At 43.9% G+C, this 15,449-nt stretch overlaps 1 protein-coding gene across 3 annotated transcripts in view; it reads left to right on the top strand.

Moving 5' to 3' along the window:
- LOC147449401 (uncharacterized) overlaps positions 1–15,104 on the top strand; it is a 61,693-nt gene extending 46,589 nt beyond the window's left edge. For all 3 annotated transcript variants that reach the window (XM_086521843.1, XM_086521844.1, XM_086521845.1), the window contains exons 6-11: positions 11,733–11,794; positions 11,904–12,109; positions 12,954–13,146; positions 13,824–13,946; positions 14,260–14,427; positions 14,505–15,104. In XM_086521843.1, the coding sequence (XP_086377969.1) occupies positions 11,733–11,794; positions 11,904–12,109; positions 12,954–13,146; positions 13,824–13,946; positions 14,260–14,427; positions 14,505–14,576 (824 nt within the window). In that variant the 3' untranslated portion in view covers positions 14,577–15,104. The remainder of the gene's footprint in view (positions 1–11,732; positions 11,795–11,903; positions 12,110–12,953; positions 13,147–13,823; positions 13,947–14,259; positions 14,428–14,504) is intronic.
- Positions 15,105–15,449: the final 345 nt, after the last annotated feature.

The raw sequence follows: 15,449 nt of genomic DNA, 5'->3' as shown, positions 1-15,449 counted from the left end.
GTGATGGTTCACACAGAGAGAGAGAGAGAGAGAGAGAGAGAGAGAGAGAGAGAGAGAGAGAGAGAGAGAGAGAGAGAGAGAGAGAGAGAGAGAGAGAGAGAGAGAGAGAGAGAGAGAGAGAGAGAGAGAGAGAGAGAGAGAGAGAGAGAGAGAGAGAGAGAGAGAGAGAGAGAGAGAGAGAGAGAGAGAGAGAGAGAGAGAGAGAGAGAGAGAGAGAGAGAGAGAGAGAGAGAGAGAGAGAGAGAGAGAGAGAGAGAGAGAGAGAGAGAGAGAGAGAAATGAACTGAAATGAAATGTTATATGTCTTCAAAAGGTCAAAGTGACCTATGAGACGAGAAAGTTACAGTGTGATGGATCTGATACAAAGTGAGAGTAACAAAATAACAACATAACAAAACAAAAATACTATATCCTAAGCTGGTTGATGTGAACTAAGCAAAGTGAGCAGCTGGCTGGGATAGCTAAATAGTTAAATCACAGGAGATCCAGCATTGGTCGCTAGCGGATCTCATCAATCTCCTCCATGGTCAGTAGTCTGACCGGGCATCGTGCACGCTTGGCCAGAGTGCTCTGAATCTTCTGATGTAGCCTCCGTCGATGTTGTGTAGTCTTCCGCAGTCGTGGGCGCCTGGATTTCCCCAGCTCAATCGCTCGGTAGATCAGTGTACCTCTGGTGTGAGACGAATGTGAGCTTTGCTATCGGAGTAGCTCTTGCGGCTGTCCAGTGTCTGCTCTAAAGAAATCCGTGATCCATCTCTGAGACTGGCTAGCCTCTCCACTCATCAGGCTATCTCTGTGTCTGCGCAGGTCGAGCAAGAACAAACCCAGGCATCTCTGATCCTCGTATCCCATGACTTTGGAGAGTGGTCCAAAACCCTCTCTAAACAAGCAATGGAAGCGGCCTCGTATCTCGTAGTAGATGGGGCAATGGCATGTGTAATGCAACTCCGTCTCATGCTCCATGTCACACAAGGGGCATGTCCTGGCCTCTATTGGTACTTCGCTGTATCTCCCAGTCTCAATCCGCAGCTAGTGAGAAGATGTGCGTATTTGACCAATAGCACATTGTATCCCATGAGACAGGTGGGTGTCCATGTATCTGGGTCTCGTCACAAAACCGTCCTCCGTAAGCTGGAGAAGATGCTCTCTGTAGAAAGCCATCTTCGTGCCCAGCTCCTGTGCTGGTTGTATCCATGTCCTCCTGGTGTCTAGTTGAGTCAAGTCTTGGTGGATGAGCCTGGTGATCTCGGACTGCGTAAGCGTGAGAGATGGTGCATCCAATGAGTATTGGAAGGGTGGCAACCTGTCTATGCTGAACCCATGCCTTGAAACCATGATGTCATCTCCTCATACCAGCATGATGTATCTCCCTGCATGGCTAACTGTCGAGAGGACTCAAGTGCAAGGCGGGCATATCTGTCTCTCGGAAGTTCCCACATGCGGTGTATGAAGGAGACTAATGTGGTGAGCACCTCAACCACTAGTGGGGGGGCCGCTAGCTCTGCTCGGATAATGGCACGTGGTATTGAAGCCTTGGCTCTAATGAGCTGCGAGATCATAGAGACCAGAGGTTTCTCCATGCTCCCCCATCCATCAGTGCGACCCGACCTCCCGTGATGATCCAATGAAGGTCCCCATATCTCAGCTCCATAGAGCAATGCAGAAGCCACCAAAGTGTCAAAGAGCCAGAGCTTCGTCCGAGGCTCTTGAACTGAACCTGTGAACACATCCTCTCCAATCTACCCAATGCTGCATGGGCTCTAGTCAATCTGGTCTCTGCTGCTCTCCTTAGTGAAAATGCAGGTCCGCTAAAAACCACTCCAAGGTAAGTGTAATCATCTGTATACTCCATAGTCTCCTGGCCGTATGTGAATGTAGGTGCTGACCTCCTGATCCACTGTGGGGTGGTATTAAACACCATAACCTTGGTTTTACCAGGTTGACAGACAAACCACTTTCGTGGGCAAACCTATGCAAAGCATCCAAGTGACGTTGCATCCCCTCCGGAGAGGTGGAGATCAACACAATATTATCAGCATATAACAATAGTGGAATCCATGTGTTTGCCAGCTGTGCACATCTATCACCATCGCTCTCAGTGTAGTAAGAAACCGATCAGTACAATGCCATGATCCCCCAAATGAGCTCTGTGGGTACTACCATCTCCTGTAATCTGCGCATCAATCTAGCTCTGGGTATTATTCAAAGGCTTTGCGGAAGTCCACAAAGCTACAATAGATCCGTCTCCCATGAGATCTGCCCTCCTCAATGATGGCCCTGAGTGTCAAGGTATGGTAGAGAGAGAGAGAGAGAGAGAGAGAGAGAGAGAGAGAGAGAGAGAGAGAGAGAGAGAGAGAGAGATGAAATGAAATGAAATTGTCACGTGACACATCCCAACCCTATGTGTCCGTGGACAAGCTACACCACAGCAGGGTTCAGTCAGTCCGATCAAGTTAGATTAGCAGTGATCTGGCACTTTTGTGAGTCTATTCGTAGACCGTGCATGCCCAATCACTTAGCATAGATGCATATCCTCCCATTGCATACAGCATGATCATCGGAATTCCCATAAGAATCCATTAACATCAGTTAGGGGAATTTTCCAGTGCATTTAGCCTATTTTCCTATTTATTGGGATTGTCACTTATTATTTTTAAGTGACTTTCCAACAAAAGTAGGTAGGGCAATTTTGCTAAGTTAATATATAAGCAAACCCAAGTTAGCACTAAATGGCAGAAGAGGCAGCAGGAGCACCTTGCTCAACAGGCAACTTCTCAGCAAGACCAACCCCCGCGACTACTCTGGCGTTTTCTCCACAGAAGACCTAGCGTTTTTGCATCAGATCAGCCTTGGCGATTTGTGCACAGCAGATCAGCCCCGGCGTCATCACAACATAGCAGATCAGCCTAGCGTTTTTGCATTTGTAGAACCCCGGCGACAGAAGGACCAATTTCAGCCCCTGGCGTTTTTGGACTTCAGCAGCAATTTAAGACCGGCATTATTCACCTAAAGTGTAGCAGATTCAGCCCGTAAAGACCATCAGTTTTCAGCCCTAAGAAACCTCATTTTTCAGCCAAGAAAACGCAGCCAAAACAGTCATTTTCAGCCACCGAAACAGTCCCGAAATTCAGCGATTAGAAGATCTCATATTTCAGTTGGGTCGTCATCGTCGTCGTCGTCATCGGCATAGACCAAGTTGCATAGTCCATTGCATACGCATTGTACACCTTTGTGCAATCAAAGAATAGACCACTCTCGCCGACGAGAGTGGGGCCTTCGGAGGAGGGTTTTACAACTCTCGGGTGTCATATCTCTTCTCTCTCCTTCTCTCAGTCTCATTCACTTGAACGCACAATATCCACTCACTTTGTTCGTGACCACAACACTCTAGAAGACGGAAAGCTCTCTCTTTCCCTAAGAACTAAAAGGAACCTTGAGTAGTAAAGATCACTAATCTTGAGAAAAAGCAACATTCATTCCGCTGCACCTAACATTGGTATCAGAGCTTTGGAAGTGTTTTGCATTACTCAAGGAAAGAACCACAAGAAATTTTTTTGCGTGTTGCAATCGCATGAACCCAAGTTTACTTGGGCGTGGCGATTCCTAATCGTGTTTTGTTGAAGAGTGACAAGAATCCCAAGAAAGAGAAGGGCTTGTCCAGCCTCCCCTTGTGTCTCTTTTCACTCATTGAGAGCGGACCGTGCACTTAGCGGCCGGCCAATCGACGTGAGGTGGGAAAAAGCAACCTTGGTGTGAGCGCAAGGCCGCCAAGGGGTGCGCCCGCGGGAAAGGGTAGAACTCGGGTGAAGAGAAGATCCTTCTCCAACGCGATTTGCAAGCGAAAGAACACCTCAAGAACCCTAGATTCTCACAAATCAAGGACCTCAAGAACCTCAAGAACCCAAGTTCCTCGTGAACTTAAGAACCCAAGACCCCCAAGAACCCAAGTTCCTCGTGAACTTAAGAACCCAAGACCCCCAAGAACCCACAAGAACTCACGACTTCAGAATGGTCATCACTCGAAGTGGAATGGATACTTCGCTTGGAGGTGATGAGCATGAGAGAGGCGAAGAAGAATTTTCCACACCAGGAGGTTTTTCCGACCCTCCCCCTTCACCATCTACGACAAAGATTGCACTAACTCCTATGGAGGAGTTGGAACAAGAAAGAGAAGCAGAAAGAAAAGCCTACGAAGAAGAGATGGCAGCCATAGAGCGCGAGTACCAAGAAAGAATGGCAGTCATAGCGCGTGAGAGCGAGCAAGCACTCTTGGAAGCCAAAGCAAGAGAAGCAGAATTTGATCGAGAGAACAAAGAAATGCAAGCCAAGTTTGATCGCGAGAACAAATCAATAAGGCAAGAGATGTTGCGACTCTTTTCTCGAATACAGGCACAGGTGCAACAAGATCGGGATGACACACAGGATTTGCATGATTGTGTGAAGCATAATGATGATTTGATTGACAATGATTTGCATGATGATTTGAATGACAATGCTAAGCATGATGATTTGGATGACAAAGATAAGCATGATGATTTGAATGATATTGCTAAGCATGATGATTTGGATGCCAATGACAAGCATGATGATTTGCATGATCAAGATGTCATTTCTCACAAGCATGATGAGTTGCATGAAGATGATGTGATTGTTCACAAGGATGATGTGTTAGTTGATGCTTTTTCTAGTGAATCTAACCTCGTTGTAGATTCGATCAATCACGAAGATCCGATCTTGGCTTTCGTGTCGAGGTCTAATGAACCTCCACAAGAAGATTCGATAGATTCCGAAGAAGCGATCTTGGCTCTCGAGCCTTGGTCCAAAGAACCCTCACAAGAAGTATTATGTGTTCGCATGATTGATACGCACGCATTGTTCGAGTGTTTCATTCATGAAGGTTTCCTGTATTTTAGTCAGCATCGTTATGTGATCCCTTTTACTAGGCATGACATATTGTATGTCGAGCACGTTTCTCTCATGGATGAGCACGAATATATGCGGATTGTTCATGGAAAGTTGAAAAGTTTTTATGTCAGGAAGTCACATTCCATGTCTCTTCCTTGGCATGACACAGTTTCCGAAAGAGCACATGATTGTATGAGTACCAAGCATGGGCATTTCCATTGTGATTTGCCACAGTTGATTGATTTCGATCAAACAGAAAAGATTCGATCTCATTGTTTGCATGTGTTTGAGGAACGGGTTGTCACTCCGTCTATTTGTTCATCTACATGGCATGCACAGTCTTTAGCAAAGACAAGATTTTTTTCCTTCACTTTACATGGAATGGGTATGTTCATGGTTTTGTGTTGGAGATGGTTTCAGGAATTTTCAGCCATGGAGATTCTTGAAGACGAAAGAAGCATCACTCTAGACGAAGTTGAAGCATTGAAGGAGCCACAAAAGACTTTGTGTCGCTTTCGGCGCGGCCCAAAGAAGCAAGCGTTGCAGACCTTTATGAAGTTCAAGTACCGCACGACCCACACATCAGAGTGGGCCGGCGAAGAGTCCCTTCCAGGATTCTGGATGCTGTTGGCGATCTTCCTCGACGCCATACAGTTCGGTACCAGTACCTCACTTTGAAAAGGAGGGGATGTCACGTGACACATCTCAACCCTATGTGTCCGTGGACAAGCTACACCACAACAGGGTTCAGTCAGTCCGATCAAGTTAGATTAGCAGTGATCTGGCACTTTTGTGAGTCTATTCGTAGACCATGCATGCCCAATCACTTAGCATAGATGCATATCCTCCGGTTGCATACAGCATGATCATCGGAATTCCCATCAGAATCCATTAACATCAGTTAGGGGAATTTTCCAGTGCATTTAGCCTATTTTCCTATTTATTGGGATTGTCACTTATTATTTTTAAGTGACTTTTCAACAAAAGTAGGTAGGGCAATTTTGCTAAGTTAATATATAAGCAAACCCAAGTTAGCACTAAATGGCAGAAGAGGCAGCAGGAGCACCTTGCTCAACAGGCAACTTCTCAGCAAGACCAACCCCCGCGACTACTCTGGCGGTTTCTCCACAGAAGACCTAGCGTTTTTGCATCAGATCAGCCTTGGCGATTTGTGCACAGCAGATCCGCCCCGGCGTCATCACGACATAGCAGATCAGCCTAGCGTTTTTGCATTTGCAGAACCCCGGCGACAGAAGGACCAATTTCAGCCCCTGGCGTTTTTGGACTTCAGCAGCAATTTAAGACCGGCATTATTCACCTAAAGTGTAGCAGATTCAGCCCGTAAAGACCATCAGTTTTCAGCCCTAAGAAACCTCATTTTTCAGCCAAGAAAACGCAGCCAAAACAGTCATTTTCAGCCACCGAAACAGTCCCGAAATTCAGCGATTAGAAGATCTCATATTTCAGTTGGGTCGTCATCGTCGTCGTCGTCATCGGCATAGACCAAGTTGCATAGTCCATTGCATACGCATTGTACACCTTTGTGCAATCAAAGAATAGACCACTCTCGCCGACGAGATTGGGGCCTTCGGAGGAGGGTTTTACAACTCTCGGGTGTCATATCTCTTCTCTCTCCTTCTCTCAGTCTCATTCACTTGCACGCACAATATCCACTCACTTTGTTCGTGACCACAACACTCTACAAGACGGAAAGCTCTCTCTTTCCCTAAGAACTAAAAGGAACCTTGAGCAGTAAAGATCACTAATCTTGAGAAAAAACAACATTCATTCCGTTGCACCTAACAGAAATGTTATATTAACGTCTTCAAAAGGCCAGAATGACATATGAGACCAAACTGATACAAAAGTGGTGAATCTGTTACAATGTCTGGGTACCTTAGTACTAAAGTACTAAGTGTGAAAAGTGTGAAAGTAAATGTGAAGAAACTAAATACAAAGTATTAAATAAACTTCTTAAGAGCATTCTAGGTGTTTGGCAATGCTTCTAATCCTTTGTTGTAGTCTACTCCGGTGAAGTGTGCTTCTGCATCTTGGTCGTGGTCGTCTCGATTTCCTAAGCTCAATCGCTCTGTCAATTAGGGTGCCTTTGGTATGAATGTGGGTACTCCTTTGTGTTGGCCGCTGGCCTCTTGCTTCCCCTTCCACTCCTGCGTCTCTCGATCCGAAGAAATCTGTGATCTGCCTCTGAGGCTGTAGTGCTCTTTGTCTTCTCATTAGATTGATGTAGTTCCAGTAGGTACAAGCCTAAGCATCTTTGATCTTGGTATTGCATGATTCTATCTAGAGGTCCAAAGCCTTCTTTAAAGAGGCAATGAAAACGCCCACGTATCGCATAGTATACTGTGCAGTGGCATATATAGTGTAATTCTGTCTCCGGCTCCATTCTGCATAACTTGCAAATTCTGCTCTCAGATGAGATTCCCCTAAATCTGCCAAATTCAATTTCCAACTAGTGTGAGGATGTACGAATCTGACCAATAGCGCATCTCAAACCATGAGACAGGTGGGTATCCATGTAACTCGGGCGAATCACAAATCCATCTTCAGATAGTTGTAGGAAGTTTTCTTTGTAGTCGGCCTCTTAGTATCCAACTGTATAAGATCTTGTCGGATGGTTTTATTAATCTCCGTTCGTGTAATTGCCAGTGATGGAGCCTCAAGAGAGTATTGGAAGGGGGGTAATCTTTCCATACTGAACCCGTGTCTCTGAAACCACGAGGACAGTTGCACATACCAACATGATGTATCCCCTTTCATTGCCAATTGTCGAGAGGATTCGAGGGCCAGTCTAGTATATCGGCCATTATTTGTATCCCACAAACCATGTATAAAGGACACTGATCTGGTAAGAGCTTCAATTTCTATCGGAGGGGCCGCTAGTTCCGCTCGGGTAATCGCGTGTGGTACGGAGGCCTTGGCTCTAATCATTCGGGAAATCATAGATACCAAAGGTCTCTCCATTGACTTCCAATTATCTTGATCCACAGATGGTCCCCAAATCTGGACCCCATAAAGCATAGCCGAAGCCACCACAGTATCAAAGAGCGAAAGTTTTGTTCGTGGTTCTTGAAACTGCACTTGTGAACACATCCTCTCCAACCCTCCCAGGGCCGCAAAGGCTCTGGATAATCTAGCATCTGCTGCTTTCTTAAGAGTAAACTTCGGTCCTGCAAATACCACCCCAAGGTATGTGTATGCATCTGTGTACTCTACTGTATCCTGGCCATATGCAAATGTAGGTGCCGATCTCCTAACCCACTGCGGTGTGGTGTTAAACACCATAACTTTGGTTTTACCCAAGTTTACCGACAATCCACTGTCCTCCGCGAATTTATGCAATGCATCTAGCTGCCTCTGCATTCCATCTGGTGATTCTGCTATCAATACAATATCATCTGCATACAACAACAAAGGGATCCATGGCCCTGCAAGTTGAGCACCTCTGTCACCTTCTCTATCAATGTAATCTGATACCTCATCTATGTACATACCAAATAAAGTAGGGGACAGTGGGCATCCCTGCTTTACTCCAACGGTGGAATGAACAATGTCGGAATCCCCTTCTGGAGTACGTACATAACCAGTTACTGACCCGTATAAGGCCATGATCCCCCAAATAATCTCTTTGGGGATCCCTAACTCTTGCATCTTGCGCATCAATCTGGCCCTTGGTACTGTATCAAAAGCTTTCCGAAAATCCACAAAGCAACAATACATCCTTCTCCCGTTTGCTCTTCCTTCCTCAATAATGGCTCTGAGCGTAAGAATATGATCTAAAGTGGAATAACCCCTTTTGAATCCAGCTTGTCCTGTTGCCCTTATGCCCTCATTCTCTGCCCATCTACTCAATTTTTGTTCAAGAATGGATGCGTACAGTCGGGTCAAAAGTGTGACCTACCATAATGGTACGGTAGTTCCCGGGTATCATAGGATCCCCTAACTTGAAAATAGGTACGATAGTAGATAATTTCCAAGATTCAGGTTATCACACATGACCCGATTAAACAGACGAGCAAGGACTTCTGAAAGTAGATCCCTGGCATGGATCAGATGTTCTGCTACTAAACCATCATGATCATATGCTCTTCTTGTCTTCATCTTATCAATGGCTTTTTCCACCATTTCCGTAGTAAAGAAAGTACTAGTAGCAGGGCATGGCTCTAGCGGATCTGGTAATGGAGGCTGTCCGGATACCATATATAATGATGTTACATATTGACCCCAAATCTCAGGAGAAGTAATCGTCGGAGGCGGTGAGTGCTCGTGAAATAAGCACCAGGCCTCATGTGAGTCCTGACTCAAGAAGAGCTGATATAAATCCTTCTCCAGTTTGGCTAAAAATGCCCTTTTCTTGCGACGTACTATACGCCGAAGAGCAATCCGAGACTGCTTATATGTGATGATCCCAAGTGTAAGCTCTTTCTGGACCTGGGTTCTCGTCCCTCTGCATTCCTCGTCATACCAACTGTTTTGAGGCATGTTCCCAGATCCTCTCTTCTGATCAGGTTGAGTATGTGGGTATGCCTCTTGTGTTGCTCCATGTAGTATCTCTGTTAATTGAGAAGTAATCTCCTCTACAGTATATACTAGCTCGGCTGTCCACATCCTATTATAGATCTTTGCCACATAGACTGAATCAGTTTCTGGCGTGAAAGTATATCTTGTGTGTGTCTTCTTCCTTTGTACTTGAGAGGCATTGTATTGGAAGGAGATTGATAAGGTCAATAGAGCATGATCCACTGCAATCCCAACCGGTCTGGGTCCCACCTTAAAGTCCTTGATACTAGAAATAAAGCTTGGTGAAGTCATGACATAATCCATTGTACTGGCCCCATGCTTGTGCGGGAAGCATGTGAATCCCCCAGATAACGGGAAATTCTCTAGACCAGTAAGTATGGCCAAACCATGTATAGTTGCCATCTCCATGAGATGTCTCCCATATTCTGTGTGTTCTTTATCCTGTGAGTTTCTAGTAAGCCCCCTCTGTGATAAATCCACTTCTCTGAGCATTTCCTCAGAAGTATCATAGAATACTGCTTGAGAGCTGGCCGTTCTGGCATTAAAGTCTCCTAAGAGAACGATGCCTCCATCTCTAGAGAACTCCCATGTATCATCATTCAATATGGAGAACGGGGATTGTCCTTTAGGTGAGGAGTAGACTGAGGTACTCGGAGGGAAGTAGCATATAGCGATATATAGAAATCTACCTGTCTCCGCTCTCATTCTCACCCACATATACCTTGCTTGCTCATCTTTCCTGATATCTGTAGTAGTGGTTTCAGCTCCTCTTTAAATAAGACTGCTACATCTCCTGAACCCCGGCTACCTTGTAGAGATCTCTTGTCTGGTCGACCAGCTGTTTCCCATAAATACCCCTTCACATGTGGCATACGCTGTCCCGGTATCTGGTGTGTCTCTGAGTAGAAAACTATGTCTCTGTCCCTAAAGCTGTCTTCAAAGGCACCTACATCTAGCCTATATGATCCATTACAATTCCACACCGCTATCCGGAGCGTCGCCCCATAGGTCTCGCACCGTCATGCTGAGCGCTTTTCCAGAACCACTACTTTCCCTCCTCTATAAAAGGCGATTTTCCCCTTTTCTCTTGCTGCCGTGATTTCTGGCATCAACTCTTGCATGTGTGTCACTTGTGCCAATGTAAGGTCATCTCCCAGGAAAATACCGGTTTTCTTAAGAGTTGGCCTCTTTTTTAGAAATTCTTTCCTTATTTCTATATTCGGGAATCGGAGAATAAGTGCCCTATCCTTTACGTTTCCCTTCTCATCGATTCCTTTCTTGCCACTCTCCATGCACTTGTGTGAGTAGGCTTTGTGATGCCCATGCATTGTAGTAGTTCCTTCACTTCTTCATCTACATTCTCTTTGTCTTTGACTCCTGTGACCCGCACATGCAGAGCCCAAGTCTTCCTTTTTTGCTCTTCCTCAATGATCATATTAATAATGGTAGAAGTAGGTGTGGTCTCGAGCATCTGGGCCTTCCCTTTCTTCGCATCCTCAATCCATTTCTCTGCTTCATCAACCTTTTCTTGTGTCTTCACAAGACGTTCCGCCCATGAAGATGCCATTTTCGATTTTTGTTCATCTCCTTCCCGTAGAGCTTTCATCTGATCCTTCATGTCCTCGAGCTCCTTCAGCACCGAAGGTTGGTCGTCTCCCTTCTCCTTAGTTGCAGATTTGCAAGCCGCAAGTTCTCCTTTTAGCTCCTCGATTATTGCATCCTTTTCCCCCATGTGTTTTTCCATATTTGTTCTCCATGCTTCAAAACTTGCTACTGCCTCATCGAGTTTCTTTTGCATAACACATTCTGTTACATTTACTTCGGCCTTGATTAGGTTTCGTAATTCCGTTTTCAAGCTCTGAATCTGCTCATTTTGTATCCCCCGGATCTCTCTCCTTAGTTCTCTCATCATGTCTCCATACATGGAGTTCCTGTAGCTCTGAGAGAGAGAGAGAGAGAGAGAGAGAGAGAGAGAGAGAGAGATATATGAAATGTTATATTAACGTCTTCAAAAGGCCAAAATGACCTATGAGACCAAAAAGTTACAACTGGTGAATTTGATATCATGTCTGAGTACGAAACTAAAACTAAAACTAAAAGAACTAAACTAACTAAGAACTAAACACTAGAACAGTGAGGAAGGAAATAAATCTGAAGCTGATTCGGGATTGAGACGAGATACAGAGAGAGAGAGAGAGTTGCAGATGGATGGTCCTAAGTTGGCCTTTTTCAGCAATTGTTGTAACCTTTTGACCCACATATCTGACATTAGTGATAGAAATTTGCAGGTGAGAAAGCAGAGGTTTTTGTCCAGCTAGTTGAGGTTTGCAATGAGGCTGTGATGAAGATCGTGAGTATCTAATGTTTGGCATGCATGTAATATATCTGTGTACTCGTTTGTTGATTTGCTGTATGCAATGATCCTGCACAGCTTAAACCTTGTATCTTTTCATGCTCAGGTATTTGCAGTGATCCTTTTTACTCCTGTTGGGGTGGCATCTTTAATTGCCAAGACAATATTAAATGCTTGCAGCATTAGCCTTTTACTCAAGTCCTTGGGCTTGTACATCGTGACTGTCCTAAGTGGCCTTCTAATTCATTCTATTATCGTTCTTCCCACCACTGTCTTTCTCTTATCTGGACGCAATCCTGCACGAGTTTTTAGGTATGTTAACGATTTCCTCCTAGTTTCATTCCTCTTGTTCTGTCTTCAGTTAATGCTGCACTTTTCTTTCAATTTTACAAGTGGATGTCCCTTGTTTCTGCTGGTTTTGTGTAGAATGTAGTAGTGAGCTTCCTTTTGCCAAGTTGATCATTTGTAGCAAACTTCATGGGGTGCTTAAAATCTCTGCAGCATTTCCCAAGCAGGATATGATGTAAATTGTGAACTGGGATTAGTTTTTGGTTATTGAGTGTATAATACTTAAAAAGTGGGTTCTAGAGCCCAATTGATCTGATGAGGCCATTTTAATGTGTTGTATGTTTTGGAAGAAAGCTGTGAAAGAAAAATGGTGCAAAGAGATGAGTTGTTTTGCTGTTTTTGAAGGCAAAAATGCCACTGAATGTACGTTGGCATCTAGGGTAAAACCCAAAGAGCTATGTTCGTCTATGCAAAGCGCTTGCAAAGGTAACAGGTACAAGAGCTAGGATGGAAGTGGCTACAAATCTAAAGGTTGTCTTTCTGGTTAGGATGGATGTAAAGATATGTAGTGTTGACTCGTCTTTTCCCAGCTGCTGCTCTTCCCTATTATTCAGGTGCAGCTGCTGGTCTCCGATGTAACCTTAGGATGGACCTAGGCTTCTTATATCAAACATAAATCTGCATGAGGACTACTTGATGTCAATCCATGGGATGTATATGATCCGACTAGTGCATGGAGGCTACAAGAGGTTGTCAAACCCTTGAAAAACTTAGAATAAGGGAATTGTACTAGACATTACAGGAAGGCTTGCACATTAGTTTTATGATAGTCATGATAGCGTTTGCTTACATTTGTTCTATCGTGCAGGTCCTTCTCTCCAGCTCTTATCATGGGATTTAGTACCTCTTCAAGTGCTGCTTCTATGCCAGTGACAATGGAATGTGGTGAGAATTATGGATGTGACAGAAACATTGTACAGTTTGTTGTGCCGCTTGGTACAAACATAAATAGAGATGGAGCAGCTCTATATGAGGCTGTGGCTGTGATTTTTATATGTCAGGTAAGGAACCGAGTACGGTTTATTTTTCTCAAACTTGTATTGCAACTGTCTTCATGCTTGTATTTGCATATGAGCATAGATACACAAATATCAGCACATGTGCGATAATTGCTCTCTCTAAAGCACAATCTTCCTTTTGTAGGCTTGTGCATTCCGAAGCTCCACACATCCATAAGTACGCTTCAGACTGTAATTCTGCAGGAACTTCTGAGCCAGCCATGGTTGCTGAATCAAAATCCTCTACAGATGCCTTGCCTATGTCCTTGTAGCTGTGATCCCTTAGTTTATACTTAGGTGGTGCAAGTAAATATACATAACTCCAATCCTTGGCCATGTAGTTGACACTTAAAGGTCGTCCAAGAATCTCGCCAAGAATGATATCACGGGTTAATAATATTCTGTTTTATCTAGTTTTGTTTCATAGCAAATAAAGCGATTTAGTTTTTTCTTTTTCTCTCTTTTCTTTTCTTGTGTCCCTTGCTTTTATAGTTTTATGAGTTCTTTATTCCCTCTTATAATTCATGAGTTCAGATTATTTTGAACTTATGAAGGTATATACTATATATAGTGGCTATTGCATCAAGTATAATGTTGGCATAATTGGATATATTTTCGCACGACTGTTGGTAATAGAAATTGCTTACGTGACTTTTGTGGTGCAAAATTTTTCTTGGCAGGCCAATGGAGTGAGCCTATCAGTTGGCAATGTTGTGGCTATTGCGTTAAGTGCAACCTTGGCAGCGATAGGATCCGCTTCTATTCCAAATTCTGCTCTTGTTTCCCTTGTGACAGTACTTCAGGTTGTATTTTCTGTTAAAAAGGTTCTCAAAGAGTGAATTTTGGGAATAATTTTTGATTCAGAATCATGATAGGTGGAACAATGATAGGAGAGTGAAGTAGAACTTTCCAAACAATTACTGCTGTTTGCTTGTTTGAGGAAAAGGAGAAAACACGTACGTGTTTACTTACACAAGGAACACTTTCATGCCTCTCCTGTTTTTAAAAACTGTTGTTTGAGAGTGTGGGAGTATGTCTCTCCTGTTTTAAAAAAACTAATGTGAGAGCGTGGGAGTCTAGTGTAGTGCCAAGCTCACCATTACTGTGCAAATGCAGGCAGTGTCTATGACTGAATACATCAGCGACATAACGATTCTTTACTCGGTCGACTGGATCATTGGCATGTTCCGCACAGCTGTAAACATATGGGGTGATGCATGCGCATGCGTAATAGTGGATACTTGGGAGAAGCAGCGATCAAGAAAGAAAGATCTCCCAGAACATGTAAGTCCAAGTTTTCTTACTATGTGGACTACATGTTTGCCACTATTGTGATGTATGATCGCTATCTTGGATTTCAGACGGTTACTGCGAAGGGAAAACATCTCTTAGTTGAGCAAACGGACTACTTGGAGCTACAAGGGCATCAGTGATTTTTTCTTGTACACGTTGTCTTGTGCATTTGTACATTTCATTCTTTGGTCAAGCGGCATCCACGTAGTTACGGCTGCAGTGGTTATATGAAGAATTATAGAGACCCTATGGCATATCCCCACTACTCTCTGTACAAAACACCAAGCTGAAAAGTAGACCCTGGCTTGTTATGCGGTCTCTTTAAAAGACATACCCAGTGTTTCCTAGCCATAGCTATGGCAATGTGAAGTGAGAAATAATTTGTGCTTACTATTCCTACCATTTTTTCATAGAGCTAGGAGGTCTACTGTCATTCTCCTGGTACTCTTGTAAATTGATATTCATTCATTTTTTCCCTCGTTACCCTATGGGCGAACCAAATTGCTGCCCTATGGTGCTTTATATCCACTTGCTGATTATCGCTTCAATACCACTCTTGGCTGATATTATCAGATGTCAGCTTATTTTCCGACACAATTGTACAAATGTTATGAAGACTGTTGCCAATGTTAAAGGAATGGAACTTTATGCATCATCAGAATGCAAAATGATGCTACCTTTTTTTATAGTTGAAAGTAACCGACTGCGAAGCGAAATCCCCTGCCCTTGACATTGAGCTTTTTTGGAAAAGAATCTTTTCTGTTTGTAAGTAAGAATACTTAGTCAAGTGACTTGTGTAACATTGTTAGTGGGGTGTGTTTAATACAACCATGTCGGAAGGTGGCAATGACGGGTTTTTGAAGATGACCATTGATGTGTAATGTGAGTTGTCAAGATCAGCAAGTATTTGTGTGCTTGTGGAGGAGAAAATATCTGCTTTGTGTAAATTTCAACTTTATGACTCTTAGAGGACCTTCACATAGTTTGGTGGGAGAAGGAAGAGTTTTGGAAAC

Source organism: Adiantum capillus-veneris, chromosome 10 (genome assembly GCF_014529385.1).
Source record: "Adiantum capillus-veneris isolate H3 chromosome 10, ASM1452938v2, whole genome shotgun sequence".
Taxonomy (NCBI): domain Eukaryota; kingdom Viridiplantae; phylum Streptophyta; class Polypodiopsida; order Polypodiales; family Pteridaceae; genus Adiantum; species Adiantum capillus-veneris.
The sequence above is the reverse complement of the archived record's forward strand: the minus strand, read 5'-3'. Positions and strand labels throughout refer to the sequence as shown.